The sequence below is a fragment of the Ascaphus truei genome, chromosome 4 (assembly GCF_040206685.1).
Source record: "Ascaphus truei isolate aAscTru1 chromosome 4, aAscTru1.hap1, whole genome shotgun sequence".
Classification (NCBI taxonomy): domain Eukaryota; kingdom Metazoa; phylum Chordata; class Amphibia; order Anura; family Ascaphidae; genus Ascaphus; species Ascaphus truei.
Window position 1 is genome coordinate 45,673,618 of NC_134486.1, and position 23,753 is coordinate 45,697,370.

A 23,753-nucleotide genomic window follows, 5' to 3' on the forward strand; every position below is an offset into this window, starting at 1 on the left:
CATATAAATCTGCTTGTTGACACATTTGTTATACGTGTTGGACAAAAAAACTTTGAGTACAGTGCTTACCAGCTTTATGTTGTTTCTTACCTGTTAACTAAATAACAGAACTTTACATATAATTATTGGTGTCAAATAATCTATAGGCATCCTTATGTTCAGTGTTCGACAAACCTATACATTTGCACGCCCCGGGCGAGTGGATTTTACATCGTGGCGAGCTCCTATTGGCCCAAGCAGCACACGTGTGGTACTAGGTGGCGAGTAGATTTTTTGGTGATTTGTCGACCACTGCTTATGTTTATATCAATTCTATATATCCCCTTATTGTTATTCTTTATTGAAATCCAATACTGAAAATATCTTTTTAGTGTGAGTATTGTGATTTTCTGCCTTTTCCTCCCCTTACATATATGTTTGTTCCATTGGGTAGGAGCTAGTACTATAGCATCAGTGGTACACGTTAGCATGGGCTTATAAACAATACATGTAAAGGTTCCCTTGTGAACAGGCTTGCTGCTAACAATTATTTCCTGATGAATATTACTACATAAGAACATTCATATTAAAGCTGCAGTTCAAGCTGCCGTTTTAAAAAATATATATATATTTTTCCCCCATTCAATATGTGCATCAATACAATCTGCACACTGACAAGTGATTAGCTAAGTTGCCGATCGATCCATTCTCCTGTAATCAATCGCTTGCTCCGGGTTATTTAATTCAGTTCTTTCACAGCAATTTGGGCAATGTAGTGCCTGGAATATGATTGACTGCAGTTACTTGATACAATTGGTTCCCTGCTAGAGAGCGGGCGGGGCTCAAGAGCCAGAGCCTATCAGAAGGGGACAGGGGCTGTCACTTTGGAAATGCTTCCTACATTAGAAACATTAAAAATGTCTTTAAAACATTTTTTTTTTTTAAAATGCTACAAGTATTTTCTTATAGTACAGAACTGATTTATTAAAAAAAAACACATGTAGGATATTGCTTGAACTGCAGCTTTAAACTGGGAGCAATTAATTACACGCGGATATACAAATGTTATTGTAATAACAGCACTCGTAAAATACACCTGAAGAATAGACTTGAGATCCTTCAAGTATAATAAAGGACTACACTATTGTGTAACATAAATTAGGGCATTATATATTCTCCAAATGGAAATACAGCTCAACCCCGTTATAGCGCGATCCACTGTAACGCGGATTTGCTTATAACGCAGTGTGAGTGTGGACCCCGAAGTATACCCCAAATATTTATTTATTTATTTTATTTTTTTTCAACTTAAGTTTTATTAGAAGGTCACATGTACATCAGGCATTGCATACATTGTTATCCATCACAAAATCAGAACAAAATCCAGTGTCCTTGTATTCTAGCTATGCACAGTACAGACTGGGGGGGACATACAGACAAACAAACATCTGTAAGCTACGCGTAGGGTAAACAGGGTGGGGTGGGGAAGGGGGGAGGGAGTTATCTTCCACCGTGGTTCCGCTGCGTGCCTTATCACCTTCAGCCAATCTCTTACAGGGGGTGGCTGGGATCTCACCGGTTCCATCTGCGCCCCCCTCGTGGGGCTCTCTATGTCTCCCGTGTTTCTCTTATTTTTAGTGTCATTATTTGTGTTTGTGCTGCACTACCACGGGAGAACGCATTTCTCTCTATCATTGCCAGATTGTGGACCTGTTTACCCCCTGTATGTCTGTCTGGAACAGCCACGGTATCCAGACGTTTAGGTAATTTTCGCCTGTGTCTTGTACGAGGCTGGTCAGTTTTCCATCTGACAGACCGTCCAGATTCTATTTCGAATTAATAATAATAAAAAAAATTAAAACAAACTTTATACACACACACACACACACGCCCCCTCCCTACCTCTGGTGGTACTTGGGCTGATGGGGAACGTGCTGAGGCTGCCGGCGCCTCACTCCTGCCTCGTCCCTCTATGCCTTGGGGTCGTGGTGGGGCTGCTGAGGTAAGGGCTGGGGCTGGTGGTGGGAGAGGTGCTGGGGGATCATGGTGGGAGAGATGCTGGGGGATCGTGGTGGGGCTAGGGGAAGTGCTGGCTAGGGGAAGTTCTGGGGGAATGTGCTGGGGCTGCCGGCGCCTCATTCCTCCCTCCTTCCTCCCTTGTTCCGATTGGGCGCATGGCGGCCATTTTTTTAAATTGACGCAACCCCGGTTATAACGAGGTCTGATCGGGTGGCTCCCGAGGACCGCGTTATAACGGGGTTCAGCTGTATTACTGTATGCTCAATTGCATATCTTAGGCCGTGCGTATAGTGCCGGCGACGGGACGGGTGCCGTCACCACTAGCGAAAGTTATATTTCGCTTTGCGGCGGCGTCGCGGGCTTACTGGCATTTGATTGGTTCAGGGGCTGTCACATGAATCAAATATTGCCAGCTTCCAAAATTCGCGTCGCATTGTCGCCGTCGCGCTTACTATAAGCGCATGCGGCGGCGGCGGCAATGCATTTGTTTTTGGGCGACATCGCCCAATGTGGGCACTATACGCACGGCCTTAGACAGATCTGCAACCCTACCTTTCACAATTATCAACCAGCACACAGTGCTTCCATTGCAGCAAGGGATTAGGGGAAATTACATGCAAATGAGCACACCTTTTGCTTCAAAACCATATAACATGGTCCTATATATACATACATATATATATATACACACACACACACACACACACACACACACACACACACACACACACACACACACACACACAATGCTGGGTACACTCAAACTAGCATAAATAAATATATACTTATCAGGTGCTTGCAGAAAGAAGGGAAACTCCAGCCAATCCAATGAATGTACAAAAATAGAAAATCTGTGGCTAACAAAATGCTTTTATTTGTATGAGCTTTCTGGATACACTGATCTCTTCTTCCGGCGGTGTTACAATGGATAAAGCAAGAAAGGGTTTTACTTAAAAACAGTGCATCTTGGAATGTATCTGTGACTGAAGCCTATCCCTCCCTCCTGTGCAGTATGCGATTTATGCCTTAAGGTGTTAAATGGTACCTGAATGTTAGTGATGTTATAGTATGTATGTGTGTAAATATAAATTTATAACATGTATACAGCGCTTTACAAAAGGTGTGTGGGAGTGTATACCAATGGTGTACGTAGGTGTAGAAATGTAAGAGGGTGTTGCATTACTATGAATCTGTGTAGATACAGTATGTTTGGTATATAGGGATAGTATTACATTGTACATATATATGTGTAAGAGACAGCTGAATGTACATTCATATAGTGCAGTATGTATAGACATAGCCTTTAGCACTCATGGGAAGAGTTCTCTTTAGTCAGGGTAGTAATGGGTAGTCATGCAACCGTCTCTATTTCGGTGTTCTAAGATTACCTTTGAGTATGGCCACCTTCAGATCGTTCATCTTATGGCTAGAGTCAGAGAAATGTTAGCCAACAGGACTCTCTTGTTCCGCGTGTGATGCTGTGGCGATGCAGATTCATTCTCTTGTTTAGCCCCTGTCCCGTCTCACCTATGTAGTAGCAGCCCCTTGGGCATTTCATGCACATGATGAGGTACACGACATTGCTGGATGAACAGGTGGACCTTCCTCTGATCTTGTACTCCAGATTCCTGTGTGGTATTTGTATTGTGCCCGATGTGTGGAGCATTGCGCAGGTTTTGCATCTTGCTTCCTGGCATGGTCTTGTCCCCCATTCAATTATACTGTTGAATACTTTACTCCTCAAGAAATAGGAAAGGTCCAGGCACTCGGTCTTCAGAATAACAGGTTTAATTCAGCAAGAAAATCCAACATTTCGATTTATCCTGTTAACCGTAGCTTTCCGTGACCATAGCTTTCAATTAAAGCCTCCTATAATAGAGACCTGTTGAATACTTTACTCCTCAATAAATAGGAATACCAGGGACTTTGTGTGTGTGTTATATTATATTATAAATATATATATACAGTGGTCGACAAATCACCAAAAAATCTACTCGCCGAACAAAAAAAATCTACTCGCCACCTAGTACCACATGTGTGCTGCTTGGGCCAATAGGAGCTCGCCACGATGTTAAATCCACTCGCCCGGGGCGAGCAAATGAATGTATAGGTTTGTCGAACTGGCATAATACATTGCTCCCATCCACACATCAGTGTTAACAGCAACATAATTATTGCAACTGGTGCTTTTTTATCCAGCTTGTACCCTGGCCTATCTACCCTTGTCCATAGTAACCATTATTACCATGTTCTGTGTTGATCCGTTCCAAAAGAACCGTTCTTACTACGGTACTCACTGGAGGGGGTTGTGACGGTGACGGTGAATGGGTAAGCAGGCTATCAATAAAGGTATGTCCGACTGGTTACCTCTGAGCCCTATTTCAGGTTTTAGTGTCAGCTCTTCAACCCGCGATGATACGTCCCCGTCTCACTGAGATGCGCTCCGGTCCGGAGAGCAACAGGCAACAGAGCAGTTTTTACACAGTACCGGTTTGTAGCAAGTCCCGACTAGACTCGCATGCAGTCGCCCAATGGGACGACACTGGATCCACGTCTGGTATAAGCGACAATCAATGGAAATATGGGCCAAAGGAATGCTGACAGGTGTTCTCAAAGGTGCTCAGTCAAAGGTCCATAGATCTCAGTGTGCCCACATCCAAGGATGTGTATTGGGCACATAGCAGGTACAAAAAAGTACCACTTTTCAGGGCCAAGTTCTGAGAAGAGAACGTAGCAGTCGCGGCTGGAACTACACGCTGAAAAGAGTACCAGGACGTTTGGTACAATCTCCCAGTCACGGGATTTTGGCATCACCGGAAGAGATACAGCGGTGGCGTCAGGAACTTCATGCAGATTTGAGTTCCAGAACTTCTCGGGCTAAGTCCCGGTCAACCTAAAGACTATATTTTATGGACTATTTCAATTAGGAAAGTTTAGTTTTGTATCCCAGACCCCCAGTAAGTGTCTTTTCTCCTGTATATTGTAATCCATTGTGTGTACGTCTGTTTCTATGGAATAAATCGCAATTTGTTTTACTTCTTGGTTTTGCTCAGTGATATGATCCCGGTATAAAGGTGTAAATCCCTGGTCTCCCGTCACAGGGGGTTTCTTTAAACTCCAGACTCTGATCTATACAATAATCAGTCAACGCCGCAAATTTGTAAGTTATTACCACGGTATATGCACATTGGAACCGTTCCTACCACGGTATACCAAATTAATATAGCTTGTATTGTAGCGTTGTCATAGGTGGGTGGATTTGGTTTAGAAACTCACTTCCTCCTAGTAGGCTCACTTCGGTCCACTGGCTTATTCAAACCCCCCCAGAGCAGCGTTGGTGTTGCCTACTGGACATTTTTTAAATCCCTATATTTTATATTTTGATACTATTAAAAGGTTTTTTTTTATCATCGCTACATATTACTATATATTCAACTCACTATCTACTACCCATTCATCCATTTAAATTATTTTTCTATTTATGAGTGATACTGAGTGCTTGTAAGTAGGGATTCTTTTCTGAATCACCGGTCCCTCTGGACCTTGTTGTTCAGTTATTTTGTATCATTAAGAAAATGTATGCTGTGCAAGGCAGGCAGCCTCCAGTAGCCTGAAGGGCTCATTCTAGCAGACCCATGGCTACATCTGGGGCAGCAAAAGCTCAAGTGTCTTCTCTGTAGCTATGCAGAGCGGCAGTATGGACTTCCATAAAGGAATAGGGGGTCCCCCTAAGGGGTGGGTGTGTACCCTGCTAGAACGCCAAGGAGGGTGTTGGTGTCCATCAAATGTAGTATAAAGAAACTCCAATACTATGGTAGCTAAGGGGTGGTGTTAGCAGGGAGTAAGTGTTATAATCAAATTGGAAGACAGAGAGACTCTATAAAGGGCTGCACTGAGAAAGCACACCTACTCTGGATTTAAACAAACTTTATTATAACTTAATAGATAAAAAATATATATTAGTGTTGGAGTTGATGCAATCAAGTGGACCAAAATATAATAAAAACAATTAAAACTAGGACAGGCTAATGTGCTACTTAGGATGCTGAACAAAGTAATGAGATATTGTCGGTTACTTTAATTGTCATAGTCATACTATTGAATTGATACACAATTCACAATACACAAATTTTGATCACCATTATTCTACTTGATATACCCATAAGTTCATGGGGGCTGCGTTTTGGATCCATTACTCACATAAGACACATCAACATACTTGATGGAAATTAACTGGGTTATAGTCAATTCAATCGTATGACTATGACAATATACCATTACCATTACTTACTACCAAATACCTGTATTGTTTTATGGCAGGTCAGGCCACTGACCTTGTCTGTTTCTGTGTTGGTCTAGGAAAGCGGTTATCTAAGGTCAACGCTTGGTTTTGCAAGTGGGGAATTGAAACATGGCATCACAATTCTTCTCGGACAGTAGAAATAAACAAAGTCCTTCTAATGCAGGGCTGCGCAAACTGGGGGGCTGGAGGCACGAGATTTCTTTTGGGGGGTGTGGCGGTTACAGAGGCCCCGCGCTCTTCCCCAAAGCATTTAAATTAAATGCCGGGGAGTGCGCGAGGCCTCTAACTCACTTACCTTGACTTCGGGTGACCTTTAACTCGGGAAGCAGGGGGTCCCTGGCGCCGAAATTAATGCGGTTCAGTTCCTGAGACCCACTGCTTTAATACGGTGTTATTAAAATATGATAAAAGCTGTGCGATTGCCTGTTGGAGGCGCGCAGGTAGAGCGACTGATTCAGTCTGACTGTTACTGTGCGTCTCTTACAGACAGGTGCGGTGCGCTGTGGACAGTCAAGGCATTGCACAATGTAGACCAGGACATTCTCGCAGCCGACCATAGCGCTGCATCTGTATGTGCATATTTGTCTTGGTAAACAGGGGCTAAAAACTTGCAAGTACAACATCTTGACATTCATTTTTGGTGGTGGTCGTGAGTGAAGATATGTATTTTGACAGATTGAGATGGGATATTATTCATGTAAGGGATCTTCTGGATGTGAAAAATGGATCCGCTAGATTGCAGTGTGTATTAGCCCTTGTCACATATACAACTCGCCTGCTCAGGTGTGCCGTACACGACATGGTACAATGTTCACACAGATTTATCCTGTTTCATTAACACCATATGCATGAAATGTCCTTCTTTGCAGCCTAGTGATAAGAAAAAGCCAATAAAAGTCCCAAAAATAATCCATATAATGCTAAATATATGAGTATTTAGACATAGATCTACATATCGTTGAGTGTTTTATTTTATTTTGTTTATGATGTTTTCATTTTATTTCCGGGTTTATTTCAGTGTTACCAATAAAAAATAAATTGACCCTGCATTTGAATCTAGTGTTTATTGGTGTGATTTTTAGTTTTCATAGTAGTTGTGTTTGTCTCCTACCTGCGGCTAGGCTGCTACAATAGTCGGAACTACTAGGAAATTCTGCAGAATTTCTGGTTTTAACCAGATGTGCAAGATGATTAATTGCTGTTCCAGTATTTTGCGGTTAAAATCTAAAACCGGAATCCCTGATTATGTTCTGGGACAATCTGCCTAATGAAGAATTGTATTCCAGCCACAGTAGTAGAAAAGTGACGTGACAATTTTTCCAGAAGCTCAGTGGCCTTGTAAGCAGTGAAGTATTAAAGGTGCAATATTTGTTCCTGAGACCTCTCCCCCTAAAATTACCTTGTGTATTATAAAGAAAAGTATAGTCAAAATATTGAGTATTTGTGTGCACTTCCTGCAATGTAATTCTTTCTGTACCTCTCCAATAAGCTTTGTCAACTATCCATTGGCAGTTCCAAATACAGCTCAACCCCTTTATAACGCTGTGCTTGGGTTCCAAAGAATCACATCGCGCTATAAGCGGATCACGTTAGAAATAATGTACAATTGTATGCATTGCACAATAAAGTATTTTAGATACCAATAATCGTGTTGTAATGTAATCATAAATATGAAAATTGGGAGCCACGCTTGCATCACGTTATAAGCGGATTTGCGTTGTAACGGATCGCGTTATAATGGGGTTGAGCTGTATTTCACAATCCCCACCTATCAAAACTAGAGAATCCTCCATCCACTCATGCAACGTGATTGTCTGCATTTACTACATTTCAATACCCCAGACCAAATTAAACATTTCTCAGTGCTGGATGGGTTTCCAAACACCTACCAGAGCAGTGTGATGAATGCTCATTCAGAGCTGATATTGCTACATAAATGTGTTTTGGGAAATAATTTTTCCCCCGTTTATTTGACGAGTGTGTATTTCAGCTCTATTTCAAAGCATTGCGTCAGGGCACCTGGATTATCCCTTGGTCTGGAGACTTGTAGATCAGGCATTGCACAGCGGTGCGTGTGTATTCAGTAAAGATTTACAGGTCAGGGGGAAAATAAAACATTATGCTTGGGAATTAAGCCTTTCTATTAACCATTTTTTTCAGTTGCAAATTGTTCTAAATATGGTGAGTATTTTACATTCATGAATATAGTGCTTGCATTTATTTATTTTTTGTAGTCAATCAACACATTGCAGTAGAGAAGGAAACATTAGTATTCCCAAGATTGACTAGAACAAGTACAGGCACAAGTAGTTTGACCTGAATGCCAAGTGTTCAAGATCAGTATAAATAAGTTCATGTAACATATCCTGAAAGGTGACATTTTATAGTACAATTCATGCTATTATTTTAGTCCCCATGATCCTTTTAGTAAGGTATGTGTAGTCTGTAGGACCTAAAGATAGTTTTCAGAATCACTGTTCTCAAATCTTTTGTAGTTTGTGTCATTTATAGTACCAAGATATAAAAATCTACATACAGTATATAGATGTAATGATGCAAAAAAAAAATTCAAGACCACATCTGTACGACATGGCATTTAATGATATGACCTTTTTGTGTTTTTGAACGCTTACATCCTTGAATAACTTTTTTTCTCCCAGTACAGGGTGCTATTATTTGCAAATATGTCTGTTTATTTTTCTAGGATCAATGAGGCTGTTATGTATTCTAAAATTCATGTGTAAAAAATAATTCAGATGGAAGGAGTCGTATAGGTCTCAGAAGGGGGAGGCCCCAGTTTGAGAGCCTGTAGCAACTCTTTGTGACGCAATGCCATTATACTGTGCAAATACTGTAAGTGATAATACTGTCTGCCATGTTCATTACAGTAGAATTGTAAGTATTTTAATCAATCTGGCACACAATAGGTTAATGTTAACTTGCAAATCGACTTAAAAATCCAAGAATTGTATTTATTGCCAGTCACACCACTGACAAGGCCTAGTTCTGTGTTTTATGGGACTGAGGGTATCTGGGGTCAAGACCTGGGTTTGCAAGTGAGGGGATTGAAATGGCATTGCAACTCTTCCCTGTCAGAGGGGAATAAACTAAAACCCTTTCACTGTACATTTAAAAGCATTTTTGGGTTATCTCTGGTGTATCAGGGGTGCGTGGCCAAGATGACGACCCAAAAGTGTAAGTAAATGTGAAATATCCAGGGGCTGACAGCGATTCGAAAGAATAACGAATTGATATTTGTAACAGTTGCGATTACCCGCACTAAATTATGCCAAACACTTCATGATTAGGAGGTGCAAAGGACCGTTATCTGTTTTCATGCAAAACTAGAAGTTAAGATGTCATGTTTCATATCCAGGCGCACATATTACGTACGCAGACGCAGTGAAGATAGCGTTTGTGTTCTAGAAACCAAGTTATGAAGTCTTTTTATATAGTTAGACAAAGTTTAAAAGTTTTTTATTTTTTTATTATTATTATTATAACTTTAGTCGTAAAACTGTCATTGGGGCAGACTGATGAAAAGGGGTGAGTTGAAGAGACACCCAGAAAGTATGTTTCATTGAACAATGTTTTAGAATATAACCCCTGAATCTGGTATTATGAATTCAATTTCAACAACGGGAGTGTTCATGCTGGAACACGTGAAATACCAATTTCCACTCGAGACCCTTTGGGAAAAGATCTGATCAATGTTATACGATAACGTAAATTATATTTGTTTGATCCTTTTATTTTAAGAAATGGTTTTCATTTTATTCTGTACGTTCTTGTAATCTTTTTCTGTAACCTAAGCACTTTTTTGTATATTAACTGTAAACTTTAATAAGTAATTACTTTTAGGTTCTGATTGAACTGTTGCACGTTTTGTAGAGAGTAATTTACATTTTCAGACATTCCTACAAAAGATATTTGTGTTAAGTGCATAGTTTTCAGATTAAACAGACAAAAGGCTCTAAGTACATTTTAATAACCCCTTTGGTGGCGGAGTTAAGATGTATATTGTGACTGATTGAGGGTAGATATTACTCATTTGAGTTACCTTGCATAGGTGAAAAGTGAGTCAGCTCATTAGCTGTGTGTTAACCCTTAATTACGTGCTCACAGGTGGGCCATTCGTGATATCTACTACATGCTTTTTGGGGATAGAAGCTCACTGCATTTGTTTTTGTTCTAGATATACAGTATGCAGTGTTGAATAAAGTAGCAGAGCAGTACAGTACTTCTAAAATAAAAGGCATGTTTTAAATTGATAGAAACCGTATTCTCGCATGCTTCATGTTATATTTCTAATGATAAAATAAAGAAAGATGAAAACAATTGGAAAGAAAGGGATAGATGTTGAATTCCTCAAACTCTTGCCTGGGAACACTTCATTACAAATACTACCAAGACAATCCTAGGCAAATCTAATCAGGGTATGGATTTAGTATTCTTGGTATATAAGTACATGAAGGGGAAGGAAAATAAAACACTGAAAAGGTTATGTCCTAAAGAGATGTATGAAAACCTGAAAAAAATGTTCTGCTCCTAATGTCTCAGAACATTGTTCAGCAGCTCTATCCTTTAAAACGCTTTAATTCAGTAGGGGCCTGTAACACATTCCAGTTCAGTCCCTGAAGCACCAAAGAAATATTGACATTGCAGACTTTCCTCGTAATTTTAGTTTTGATCAAAATCTAGCTGAAAGGTGGAGCACAGATGTTGGTTGAAAAGAAATAAAGCAGATGTTCTGTGCCTGATAACGACCAATGGGACAATAAAATTAAATTTAGAACGATAGATGAGTATAAATGACATGATCGTAATGTCATCTTGTGGTTCAGATGACAGTCACGAAATGACCTACATTGTCACCTGTGACAAGATTTGATGACAGTCATTTAAAGGCACAGTTTCACTGTAACGCACATTATAGGCTAAAACAGTAAAATTCCGGGCATTATTGAAAACCCTGCTCTCTGATTGGTTAAAATTCCGGGCATTATTCAATTAGTAATGCCCGGAATTTAAGCCGATTGCAAAGTGCAGTTTTGAATGTGTTTATTTCCAGCCAATCAGCTTTCAGAACAGCTGAGACAGGGCAGGGGATTTGTCTGAATGAAGTAACAGCTCTGAGACAGGGCAGGGGATTGGTCAGGACGTATCAGCCACGGGTGGACTCCTCCCCCTCCGGAGCTGACTGGGATTTTCTGAGCAGATTCAGTGGAATGGGGGGGGGGGATGGAGGGGTAGGCAAAGAAGTAAGTGGCTGTCTGCAGTTTCTTTGTGGCTGCAGTTTGTGTGTCAGTAGCAGTGTGTGCTGTGCTGTTGTATATCTGTGTAGAGGTGCTGTGTGTGTGTGTGTGTGTGTGTGTGTGTGTGTGTGTGTGTGTGTGTGTGTGTGTGTGTGTGTGTGTGTGTGTGTGTGTGTGTGTGTGTGTGTGTGTGTGTGTGTGTGTGTGTCTGTCTCAGCAGCAGTGTTTATGGGTGTAGCATGTGTGTGTAGCAGCAGTTTGTGTTGTGTGTAGAGGTGCTGTGTGTGTGTGTGTGTGTGTGTGTGTGTATGTTGTGTGTGTAGAGGTGCTGTGTTGTGTGTAGAGGTGGGGGGGGGGAGAGTGCAAAGTTTAGTAAGTGGCTGCATTTTTGATTGTGTGTGTGTTGTGGTGTATGTGTAGCAGCAGTTTGTGTGTGTGTGTAGAGCTACTGTGTGTGTGTGTGTGTGTGTATAGAGCTCCAGTGTGTGTGTGTGTGTCAGTGTCAGCAGCAGTGTGTGTGTGTGTGTGTGTGTGTGTATAGAGCTACTGTGTGTGTTTATATAGAGCTCGTGTGTGTGTGTGTGTGTGTGTGTCAGCAGCAGTGTTTATGGGTGTAGCGTTTGTGTGTAGAACTGGTTGTGTGTGTGTGTAGAGCTGCTGTTTTGTGTGTGTGTGTGTGTGTGTGTGTGTGTGTGTGTGTGTGTGTGTGTGTGTGTGTGTGTGTGTGTGTGTGTGTGTGTGTGTGTGTGGAGGTGCTGTGTTGTGTGTGTAGATGTGCTGTCTTGTGTCTCTAGAGCTCCAGGTGTGTGTCAGTGTGTCAGTGTCAGCAGCAGTGTTTATGGGTGTAGCATGTGTGTGTAGCAGCAGTTTGTGTTGTGTGTAGAGGTGCTGTGTATAGAGGTGCTGTCTTGTGTGTGTGTGTGTGTGTGTATGTTGTGTGTGTAGAGGTGCTGTGTTGTGTGTAGAGGTGGGGGGGGAGAGTGCAAAGTTTAGTAAGTGGCTGCATTTTTGATTGTGTGTGTGTGTGTGTGTTGTGGTGTATGTGTAGCAGCAGTTTGTGTGTGTGTGTGTAGAGCTACTGTGTGTGTGTGTGTGTGTGTGTGTGTGTGTATAGAGCTCCAGTGTGTGTGTGTGTGTGTGTGTGTGTCAGTGTCAGCAGCAGTGTGTGTGTGTGTGTGTGTGTGTGTGTGTGTGTGTGTGTATAGAGCTACTGTGTGTGTTTATATAGAGCTCGTGTGTGTGTGTGTGTGTGTGTGTGTGTGTGTGTGTGTGTGTGTGTGTGTGTGTGTGTGTGTGTGTGTCAGCAGCAGTGTTTATGGGTGTAGCGTTTGTGTGTAGAACTGGTTGTGTGTGTGTGTAGAGCTGCTGTTGTGTGTGTGTGTGTGTGTGTGTGTGTGTGTGTGTGTGTGTGTGTGTGTGTGTGTGTGTGTGTGTGTGTGTGTGTGGAGGTGCTGTGTTGTGTGTGTAGATGTGCTGTCTTGTGTCTCTAGAGCTCCAGGTGTGTGTCAGTGTGTCAGTGTCAGCAGCAGTGTTTATGGGTGTAGCATGTGTGTGTAGCAGCAGTTTGTGTTGTGTGTAGAGGTGCTGTGTATAGAGGTGCTGTCTTGTGTGTGTGTGTGTGTGTGTGTGTGTATGTTGTGTGTGTAGAGGTGCTGTGTTGTGTGTAGAGGTGGGGGGGGAGAGTGCAAAGTTTAGTAAGTGGCTGCATTTTTGATTGTGTGTGTGTGTGTGTGTTGTGGTGTATGTGTAGCAGCAGTTTGTGTGTGTGTGTGTAGAGCTACTGTGTGTGTGTGTGTGTGTGTGTGTGTGTGTGTATAGAGCTCCAGTGTGTGTGTGTGTGTGTGTGTGTGTGTGTCAGTGTCAGCAGCAGTGTGTGTGTGTGTGTGTGTGTGTGTGTATAGAGCTACTGTGTGTGTTTATATAGAGCTCGTGTGTGTGTGTGTGTGTGTGTGTGTGTGTGTGTGTGTGTGTGTGTGTGTGTGTGTGTGTGTGTCAGCAGCAGTGTTTATGGGTGTAGCGTTTGTGTGTAGAACTGGTTGTGTGTGTGTGTGTAGAGCTGCTGTTTTGTGTGTGTGTGTGTGTGTGGAGGTGCTGTGTTGTGTGTGTAGATGTGCTGTCTTGTGTCTCTAGAGCTCCAGGTGTGTGTCAGTGTGTCAGTGTCAGCAGCAGTGTTTATGGGTGTAGCATGTGTGTGTAGCAGCAGTTTGTGTTGTGTGTAGAGGTGCTGTGTATAGAGGTGCTGTCTTGTGTGTGTGTGTGTGTATGTTGTGTGTGTAGAGGTGCTGTGTTGTGTGTAGAGGTGGGGGGGGAGAGTGCAAAGTTTAGTAAGTGGCTGCATTTTTGATTGTGTGTGTGTGTGTGTGTTGTGGTGTATGTGTAGCAGCAGTTTGTGTGTGTGTGTGTAGAGCTACTGTGTGTGTGTGTGTGTGTGTGTGTATAGAGCTCCAGTGTGTGTGTGTGTGTGTGTGTGTGTCAGTGTCAGCAGCAGTGTGTGTGTGTGTGTGTGTGTGTGTGTGTGTGTGTGTGTGTGTGTGTGTGTGTGTGTGTGTGTCAGCAGCAGTGTTTATGGGTGTAGCGTTTGTGTGTAGAACTGGTTGTGTGTGTGTGTAGAGCTGCTGTTGTGTGTGTGTGTGTGTGTGTGTGTGTGTGTGTGTGTGTGTGTGTGGAGGTGCTGTGTTGTGTGTGTAGATGTGCTGTCTTGTGTCTCTAGAGCTCCAGGTGTGTGTCAGTGTGTCAGTGTCAGCAGCAGTGTTTATGGGTGTAGCATGTGTGTGTAGCAGCAGTTTGTGTTGTGTGTAGAGGTGCTGTGTATAGAGGTGCTGTCTTGTGTGTGTGTGTGTGTGTGTGTGTATGTTGTGTGTGTAGAGGTGCTGTGTTGTGTGTAGAGGTGGGGGGGGAGAGTGCAAAGTTTAGTAAGTGGCTGCATTTTTGATTGTGTGTGTGTGTGTGTGTTGTGGTGTATGTGTAGCAGCAGTTTGTGTGTGTGTGTGTAGAGCTACTGTGTGTGTGTGTGTGTGTGTGTGTGTGTATAGAGCTCCAGTGTGTGTGTGTGTGTGTGTCAGTGTCAGCAGCAGTGTGTGTGTGTGTGTGTGTGTGTGTGTATAGAGCTACTGTGTGTGTTTATATAGAGCTCGTGTGTGTGTGTGTGTGTGTGTGTGTGTGTGTGTGTGTGTGTGTGTGTGTGTGTGTGTGTGTGTGTGTGTGTGTGTGTCAGCAGCAGTGTTTATGGGTGTAGCGTTTGTGTGTAGAACTGGTTGTGTGTGTGTGTGTAGAGCTGCTGTTTTGTGTGTGTGTGTGTGTGTGGAGGTGCTGTGTTGTGTGTGTAGATGTGCTGTCTTGTGTCTCTAGAGCTCCAGGTGTGTGTCAGTGTGTCAGTGTCAGCAGCAGTGTTTATGGGTGTAGCATGTGTGTGTAGCAGCAGTTTGTGTTGTGTGTAGAGGTGCTGTGTATAGAGGTGCTGTCTTGTGTGTGTGTGTGTGTGTGTGTGTGTGTGTGTGTGTGTGTGTGTGTGTGTGTGTGTGTGTGTGTGTGTGTGTGTATGTTGTGTGTGTAGAGGTGCTGTGTTGTGTTGTGTGTAGAGGTGGGGGGGAGAGTGCAAAGTTTAGTAAGTGGCTGCATTTTTGATTGTGTGTGTGTGTTGTGCTGTTGTATGTGTAGCAGCAGTTTGTGTGTGTGTATAGAGCTACTGTGTGTGTGTGTGTGTGTGTGTGTGTGTGTGTGTGTGTGTGTGTGTGTGTGTGTGTGTGTGTATATAGAGCTCCAGTGTGTGTGTCAGTGTCAGCAGTGGTGTTTATGGGTGTAGCAGCAGAGTTTGTGTGTGTAGAACTGGTGTGTGTGTGTGTGTAGAGAGCTGATGTGTGTGTGTATGTGTGTGTGTGTGTGTGTGTGTGTGTGTGTGTGGAGCTGATGTGTGTGTGTATAGAGCTCCAGTGTGTGTGTGTGTGTGTGTGTCAGTGTCAGCAGCAGTGTTTATGGGTGTAGCATGTGTGTGTAGCAGCAGAGTTTGTGTGTGTAGAACTGGTTGTGTGTGTGTATGTGTGTATGTGTATACACAGAGGGGGCGGCATTGTGTGGATATAGATATCTGCAGTGTAAGCGTATATAGAGGTGGTTTCATGTGTTTACCATTTTATTTTAATTAAAAAATCTATTTAACTATACAAAAGTGTCTATTATTTATGAAATAAGCCTACATTTAGCCTATAATAGTACAGCTTAACCCCGTTGTAGCGCGGTACCGCGTCCGCCGGAGGGGGAAAGCTGAGAACTCGCCCAGCGTTCCCAGGCCCGGTGGGGCAGCGGCAACAGCACGCAGCACTTACTCGGCATCATGCAGCTCTTCTCCCTGTCTCTGCTTCCGTCTTGCGAGAGCAAGCTCCCTTAAAGAGACAGTGTCTCTCTCGTGTGTGTGTGTGTGTGTGTGTATTTGACTGTGAGTGTGTGCAGTGTGCTGTGAGTGTGTGCAGTGTGCTGTGAGTGTGTGCAGTGTGCTGTGAGTGTGTGCAAATTCGGGGTCCACGCTGAAACCGCGTTATAAGCGGATCCGCATTATAAGCGGATCGCGCTATAACGGGGTTGAGCAGTAATAATCCACGAAGAACAGGGCATTACTGGCCAATAATGCCCTGGCTGGGTTAAAGCAAGCATATACAACCACTTACACTAAAAAGCACAAGCGGTAATAGCAAAAGCACAAAGTAGCAGACTATGGAAAACCAACTTTTCTAGCAACCCAAGCCTACATTTTGTCTATTGTTACTTTTATTGACACAGCAGACGTTTCAGTCTCCTCTAAGACCTTCATTTGATAAGATTTAAAATAAAAAGTTTACAGTGAAATGAATTGATTTACAGGGGTGGCATTTACAATGTTCAATGTAGTTTCTGCTTCTCTGATGGCATGTTAGATCTACACAATTTAAATATTGCATAGCTTGATGCTACTATTTTGTATATGGCTAAACTTTTTCCATAAATGTTGTGATTGCCAAATTCTTAACAATGCTCTAATCTAGAAAGTGCCATTATTTTAGCATGTTTATTACAATATTTGCAGGGATATTGATTTTGATTTAAAATAATAAGTCTCACTTAATTATTCAAAACTTAGTGATTTACCTGTTTTGGGGCCAGCTCTTTAAAGGAGCAATCAATGCAATATCCTATGTGTTGTTTTTTTTTAATTTTTTTTTTTTTTTGTTTGGTTAAATAAATCTGTTCTCCAGTATTGGATAATACTTCCTTTTTTATTTATTTTTTATTTAACTCTTAATGCCATTTGTAATGAGTTTCAATATACTGAGCATTGGTTTTTTTTTTGTTTTGTTTTTTAAGTAAGTTTTAACACACGTCCCCAGCAGTGCAAGATTTTTGCATCACTTTCCTGTTTGTGATAATTTGTTGCCAATATTACCAGCAGTTTGAGCTGCAAACTGTAACAATAGATAATGGTACCTTAGTGATATAGGGATACACTGTAGCTGCTGAGTTACACTGACTGAAGGATTGCTTGAAACTGATAGGTAGCCATTTAGTGAACTCTGGGAAGCAGGAGCTTTAAAGCACAATTCTTCATTTTTAAGCATTTTAAATGTAATTGGAAAAAAATGGAGCTTTGGAACATATTTTTAAAACACAAGTTGAAAACCACAGTATCATTGTTTTGATTGCTGTTCATAGCCAACAAAGCAGTAAAACTTGTGAATTATAAAAACCTGGCTTATTTTAAAGAAACCGGGCAGCATTGAATATTTAGCACTATTGTAGTTTATTTAAATGTCTATGGAGTGTAATCACTACATCATATTAAATACATAAATAAGCAAGAACAAAAAATCTGGTTTAAATGGACTTTGATCAGAAAATCATGCACAGTTTACTGAATGTCATTACTCGAAGCACCTTCTCTCCACCTTTAAGTCAAACCAAAAAACATGCCTTTTAAATTAGGCATTTTAATAGCCGAGAACAGGGGTCGGCAACCTGTGGCTCTTTCTGCACCTACATGCGGCTCTCCTCCGTCCACAGGTAGCCTCTACCAAGCTGCTGCCTCTCTTGCTGGATCTGGCGCTGGTCGGGCCTCTTGTTGCCGCCCAGCATCTCCCCAGCTGCTGGCCTGCCTCCTGCACTGTCCCACGCCGGGTCTCTCTGATGCCGGCACGCATTTCCAGTACATCAGAGAGAAGGTCTGGCGCACTGACATCACAGATTGGCTCGGCGTGGGACAGTCCAGGAGGCAGGCCAGCAGCTGGGGAGATGCCCAGCGGCAACGAGGCCCGACCTGCGCCGGCTGGCCCCCCTACAGCTACCAGCAGCAGAGTTGGCGAGAGAGGCGGCAGCTGAGGAGTGCCAACCCAGGTCAGTGAGGAGAGAGGCAGGCCCTGTGTGTGTATTTTGGTGTTAATAGTGTGTATTTGGGGGGGAGGGGTGGTAGTGTGTGTGTGTGTGTGTGTGTGTGTGTGTATTTCGGGGGGGGGGGTTAAGTTTATTGGTGTGTATGTATTGTACAAGAAATGGGGGCGAAGGGGTACCCAGCACTCAAATGAGAAGGAAAATAAAAAGTAAAATGACAAGTATGTTATAAAGAATGTTACTGTGATATTGCCACAATATGACCACACAATATGTATAGATGATCGCAAAGGTCGGCTATATACATACAAGTGTGAGTAACAGCACATGGAGTGGGAGAACACAGGGCGAGGGAAGGAATAAGGGAAAAGGGGGAGGGATCAAGACAAATAAGGGGGGCAAAATGCCCTTCTGGCCCGTTCCCCAAATCACAGTGATAAAGGGTACAAGTCCTATATGGACGGTAACGACCAACACACTGAACAACTAAAAAAATAAAAATACACAATATGGCAACCTATAAAATAATCTAGTGATCCAAAAGTGGTCACTAGTAAATGTATGCCCAAACGAGACTAGTGGCAATTAAACCAACCAACTGAAGAGTATATCTCAAGGATAACCAATAATTAGCAGAGATAATCTCAAGCAGTAATGCAGGGGTTAATAACTGCTACAGGCTAAGCAAGCCAATAATATCATAGGATCAGAGCCTGATAGGCATAAGGTATAACCAGCACTGAGAGGCTCAAAGGTATTATGTGCACCCAGTAAGAGAAACGTCTCAGGAAGCAGCACTGGATAGACTGCAGGTCTATGTATTGTGTATGTATCGTGTATTTGAAAATGACAAACTGTTTTGCACAGAAAAACCATGGGGAAAAAGGTAAAATAAAGGGACTTATTATTGTGAGATGCATTTTATTCCCCCACATATTTTTTTATTTTCCCTAATTCTAAATTAAAGTTTGTCGTATTTTAATGCTTATACTTATTAGTGTGGGGTACAGTATGTGTTTCTGGGGGTGTAATATTCATGCATGTGTTTTGGACAAAAACCTTTTTTTTTTTTAATAAAATGGCTCTTCTTCCCTGAAAAGTTGCAAACCCCCTGTCCTAGACTCATGGCTCCTATCCCACACCCACAGTTACTCCTAACAACCATTGTGGCCAAGCACTGCCATCTACTGCACTTATTCCTCACCTGCTGTCTGTAACTCTCCCAACATACCACTTCGATTGTTACATAGTTACATATTGTAAACTCTCCGGGGCAGGGATTTCTTTTCCTATTGTCGGACTTTGTTGTACTTTATTGTATTATAATTTCCTATATAGTCTCTTTTGTAAAGCGCGGAGTACATTGTTGGCACTATATAAAAAAATATATATTTAACTCCATTGTGCATGCATTAGTGGGTTATATTTTTACCATTTGCCAATGTTCAGTACATTTTGTGATTTGGACATGCATGGTAGTAGTAGGAAAATTGTGATTAAATGAACAGAAGCCATATAGATAATTACCGTTTGTTTTTATCTGTGTTACACTGGGAAATCAAACTCTTTTCGTATGTTGTGAACTTAAATAGCAGACCAAATATGAGTGTTGGCCTGAGGGGAGACAATGACCTGAATAGTGTGACCCACCTTTATTATGATTTAAGACTTTTATTATTAAACCGAGATGGATAGTATTGGAAGTAGCTACATTTCAAACTGAATTTGAATATAGATCATGATTGTGTGATAAATCTGAATAGTTGAAAGGCAAGTAAACTACTATAGTTTATCATTTTTTCTTACTGTCTTAGGCTACGGCCAAGGTGAAGAGCGCGCGCTCGTGTTTAGCGCGCTCAGAGTGATTAATCTGGATGCCTTGCCAGGGTGTGTGCGCACGTGCCAGTGAGCTTGCTGCTTGCTGAAACAGTCAAATTTGATTTTGCGTCACACGAGCGGTTCGTCCAATGCACGCGCAACTAACAGGACAAAAATCGCCGGAGGAAAATGAGCGCCGAGCTCGAGTACCAGCGTGCTCTCATTCACCCTGGCCGCAGCCTAACCATGAACTTGCTGGAATATAAAGCTGTTCTGACCTATGACTTAGCTTTTTGACATCTAAAGCTTTGTCTCGCATAACTGAACCATTACAACAACTGGTGACCACCATGACCACCCATTCATTGACTGAGAGGGCTAGCAACATGTATGTATAGCTTTGCAATGCATCACATGCCCTTTCAGCTAGAGTTAGTGCCTTCTAACCACCAAGTGAGAGAGAATTTCTCTGCTGAAGGATTCCAGCGTTTTTTTCACTGATAATTGGAGATCAGTGGTAGCAGATATAGAATAAATGAACAAGACCAACTAGGCAAGAATCTGTGCGTATTGTAGGACAGGAGGGAATGTGCATCAAATGCTGATTTTCACACTTTGATATCTAAAAAATGGACTTCAATTGGTTGCATGCTAATCTGTATGAAAGCCGCATACATTAGTTGGAAGCGGCATGTCTCCAGAGCTGAACCACGTTCATTTCTGCTTCGGTGACCACATGCTTCCTCAGATACTTACCTCCGTTGGTGCTGCCGGTTCTTCATGGAGGTTTAAATCCCCAGCGTCACGTGGGCCAATAGAAAGCTGTCGCCGTTTTCTATATGCTTCCATGCTGCAGGATATTTAAGCCTCCATTGCGCCTGGTTTTTTTTTTTTTTTACAGGCAGCAACTACACAGATCAGTATCTCAGGAAGCAAGCGGTCCAGAGCTGAAATGAAATGTGTTCAGCTCTGGACATCCCCTGCTTCCCACCTATAAGAATAGAGAAAATGCCTAGGCGGAAGCGCACCTTTAAGTTAGATTGACTAAGTTATGTAATTCTCTTTATTTTTTGCCCCAGTAATGCAATACCTCTTTTCCAAACAGAATCTATCCAATCAAAGATGTTCCCATGGAGCCAGAAGCGCTGGCGGATTGGTTATACCAGCGGTTTGTTGAAAAGGAGGATCTCTTGTCACAGTTTTATGAAACAGGTATAATATTAACACCTGAACTAAATGTCTAAAGTCTGTAGCTTTTACATGGGGCATCACTAGATAATAAATATACATGCACACTTCTACGCAGAATATTTCTAGGTATGGAGGATAAATAAACTAGGAAAGTATGAAAAACATTTTTTATTTTTTTTATAGATTGTTAAAGGCAGGCAATACATTTTTGTTAAAAGAAAGTGTTAAATAAACGAAGTGAAAGTTTTCTTCCCTGACGTCAGAACGCAGTGACTTTTGATTTGCAATACCAGCCATCTCTGGGATGTTAAAGTGCAGTGCGCTTCATCTCTGGGTTGCTGAAGTGCAGTGCGCTTCATCTCTGGGTTGCTGAAGTGCAGTGCGCTTCATCTCTGGGTTGCTGAAGTGCAGTGCGCTTCATCTCTGGGTTGCTGAAGTGCAGTGCGCTTCATCTCTGGGTTGCTGAAGTGCAGTGCGCTTCATCTCTGGGTTGCTGAAGTGCAGTGCGCTTCATCTGGTTTCTTCCCCTGATTATTTTATATGGCGGCAGAAAAGGAATATGACTGGTTTGTTTTAGCAAAAAAAAGGAAAGTTTTTTTTATTATGAAATGCAGTTCCAGTGTCCCGAATCGCATCACAAATCAAAGATTGCAGCCTCCAGTGATCCATCTCCTGTTAAAGATCTATATTTTCCTCAACCCTGCTAGTCCAATAAGGGTTTGAAATGTGTTTATTGATTTTCCAAATACAACAGATTACACACCATTTCAGATTTAAGTAGATTAGATTCTCTTATTTATTTATTTACTAGCTGAGAGACCCGGCGTTGCCCGTGAGTTACATTTAGCGCTAGGAAAAGGGGGGGGAAGGAGGGGAGGGGGGGGAGGGGAGGGGAGGGGGGAAAGGAGGGGAGGGGGGGGAAAGGAGGGATGGGGGGACAGTGGACAGGAGGGGGGGACAGTGGGGGGGGAGGGGGGGAGAGGAGGGGGGGACAGTGGACAGGAGGGGGGGGACAGTGGCTGGGTGGGGGGGACAATGGAAAGGACAGTGGACAGGAGGGGGGGGACAGTGGGGGAGGAGGGAGGGGAGGAGGGGGGGAACAGTGGACAAGAGGGGGGGGACAGTGGACAGGAGGGGGGGGACAGTGGACAGGAGGGGATGGGAGGGGGGGGAGAGTGGACAGGAGGGGATGGGAGGGGGGGAGAGTGGACAGGAGGGGGGAGAGTGGACAGGAGGGGGGGAGAGTGGACAGGAGGGGGGGAGAGTGGACAGGGGGGGGGAGAGTGGACAGGGGGGGGGAGAGTGGACAGGAGGGGGGAGAGTGGACAGGAGGGGGGGGAGAGTGGACAGGGGGGGGGACAGTGGACGGGAGGGGGGGAGAGTGGACAGGAGGGGGGGGAGAGTGGACAGGAGCGGGGGGTGACAGTGGACAGGAGGGGGGGGTGACAGTGGACAGGAGGGGGGGGTGACAGTGGACATTAGGGGGGGGTGACAGTGGACAGGAGGGGGGGTGACAGTGGACATGAGGGGGTGACAGTGGACAGGAGGGGGGGTGACAGTGGACAGGAGGGGGGGGTGACAGTGGACAGGAGGGGGGGTGACAGTGGACATGAGGGGGGGAGAGTGGACAGGAGGGGGGTGACAGTGGACAGGAGGGGGGGGGGCAGTGGACAGGAGGGGGGTTGGTTTGCTTTAAATTGATGGGTCCCTCCTCTCCACTCCCCCTGTATCTTTCTCCACTCCTGACCCCCCCCCCCCCCCCCATGTGTAGCTCCGGTCCCCACTCTACAGTGTCTGAGACACAGTGTAGCACACACGCACACAGACACACACACAGTGTCCCACACACACACACACACACTCACCTCTCCTTCTGGCCGCCGCCATGTTAGTTAGTCCGCGAGGGAGGAAGGGGTCCTTCCGTCCGCCGCCATCTTAGGTGCCGCGTGGCAGCGGTAGGCTGCCCTGGCCAATGCCTGTCCCCGCACTAGGGAGGTGAGCGGGAGGGAGGTGAGCGGGAGGTTAGTGGAGGGAGCAGGAGGTGAGTGGAGGGAGCGGGAGGTGAGTGGAGGCAGCGGCAGGCTGCCCTGCCCACTGCCTGTCCCCGTGCCGGGGAGGTGAGTGGAGCGGGAGGTGAGTGGAGGGAGCGGGAGGTGAGTGGAGGCAGCGGCAGGCTGCCCTGCCCACTGCCTGTCCCCGCACCGGGGAGTGGAGGGAGAGAGAGGTGAGTGGAGGGAGCGGGAGGTGAGTGGAGGCAGCGGCAGGCTGCCCTGCCCACTGCCTGTCCCCGCGCCGGGGAGGTGAGTGGAGCGGGAGGTGAGTGGAGGAAGCGGGAGGTGAGTGGAGGCAGCGGCAGGCTGCCCTGCCCACTGCCTGTCCCCGCGCCGGGGAGGTGAGTGGAGCGGGAGGTGAGTGGAGGCAGCGGCAGGCTGCCCTGCCCACTGCCTGTCCCCGCGCCGGGGAGGGAGGTGAGTGGAGAGGGAGGTGAGTGGAGCGGGAGGTGGAGGGAGTTGAGCGGGAGGGAGGTGAGTGGAGCGGGAGGTGGAGGGAGGTGAGTGTGATGGGGGGGGGGAGAGGACAGAGAGAGAGGTGTGTGTGTGTCCCTGTGTGTCCTTTGGCCCGTCACTCTGCCTCAGGCCAATGAGAGGTGTGGCGTGCCAAGGGACCAATGAGATTGCCGCTAGGGACACAGGCCATGCAGACATACAGTGCTTTCAGAAATATATAGTAGATAAAAATGTTTTACCAGGAAGTAATACATTGAGAGTTACCTCTCGTTTCCAAGTATGTTCTGGGCACAGATGTTAAGATGACAAATAATACATGGTTACAAATAC

At 44.2% G+C, this 23,753-nt stretch overlaps 1 protein-coding gene across 7 annotated transcripts in view; it reads left to right on the forward strand.

Moving 5' to 3' along the window:
• LPGAT1 (lysophosphatidylglycerol acyltransferase 1) overlaps window positions 1-23,753 on the forward strand; it is a 104,574-nt gene that overhangs the window by 69,879 nt on the left and 10,942 nt on the right. For all 7 annotated transcript variants that reach the window (XM_075595689.1, XM_075595687.1, XM_075595688.1 and 4 more), the window contains exon 7: window positions 20,831-20,937. In XM_075595689.1, coding sequence (XP_075451804.1) covers window positions 20,831-20,937 — 107 coding nt within the window. The remainder of the gene's footprint in view (window positions 1-20,830; window positions 20,938-23,753) is intronic.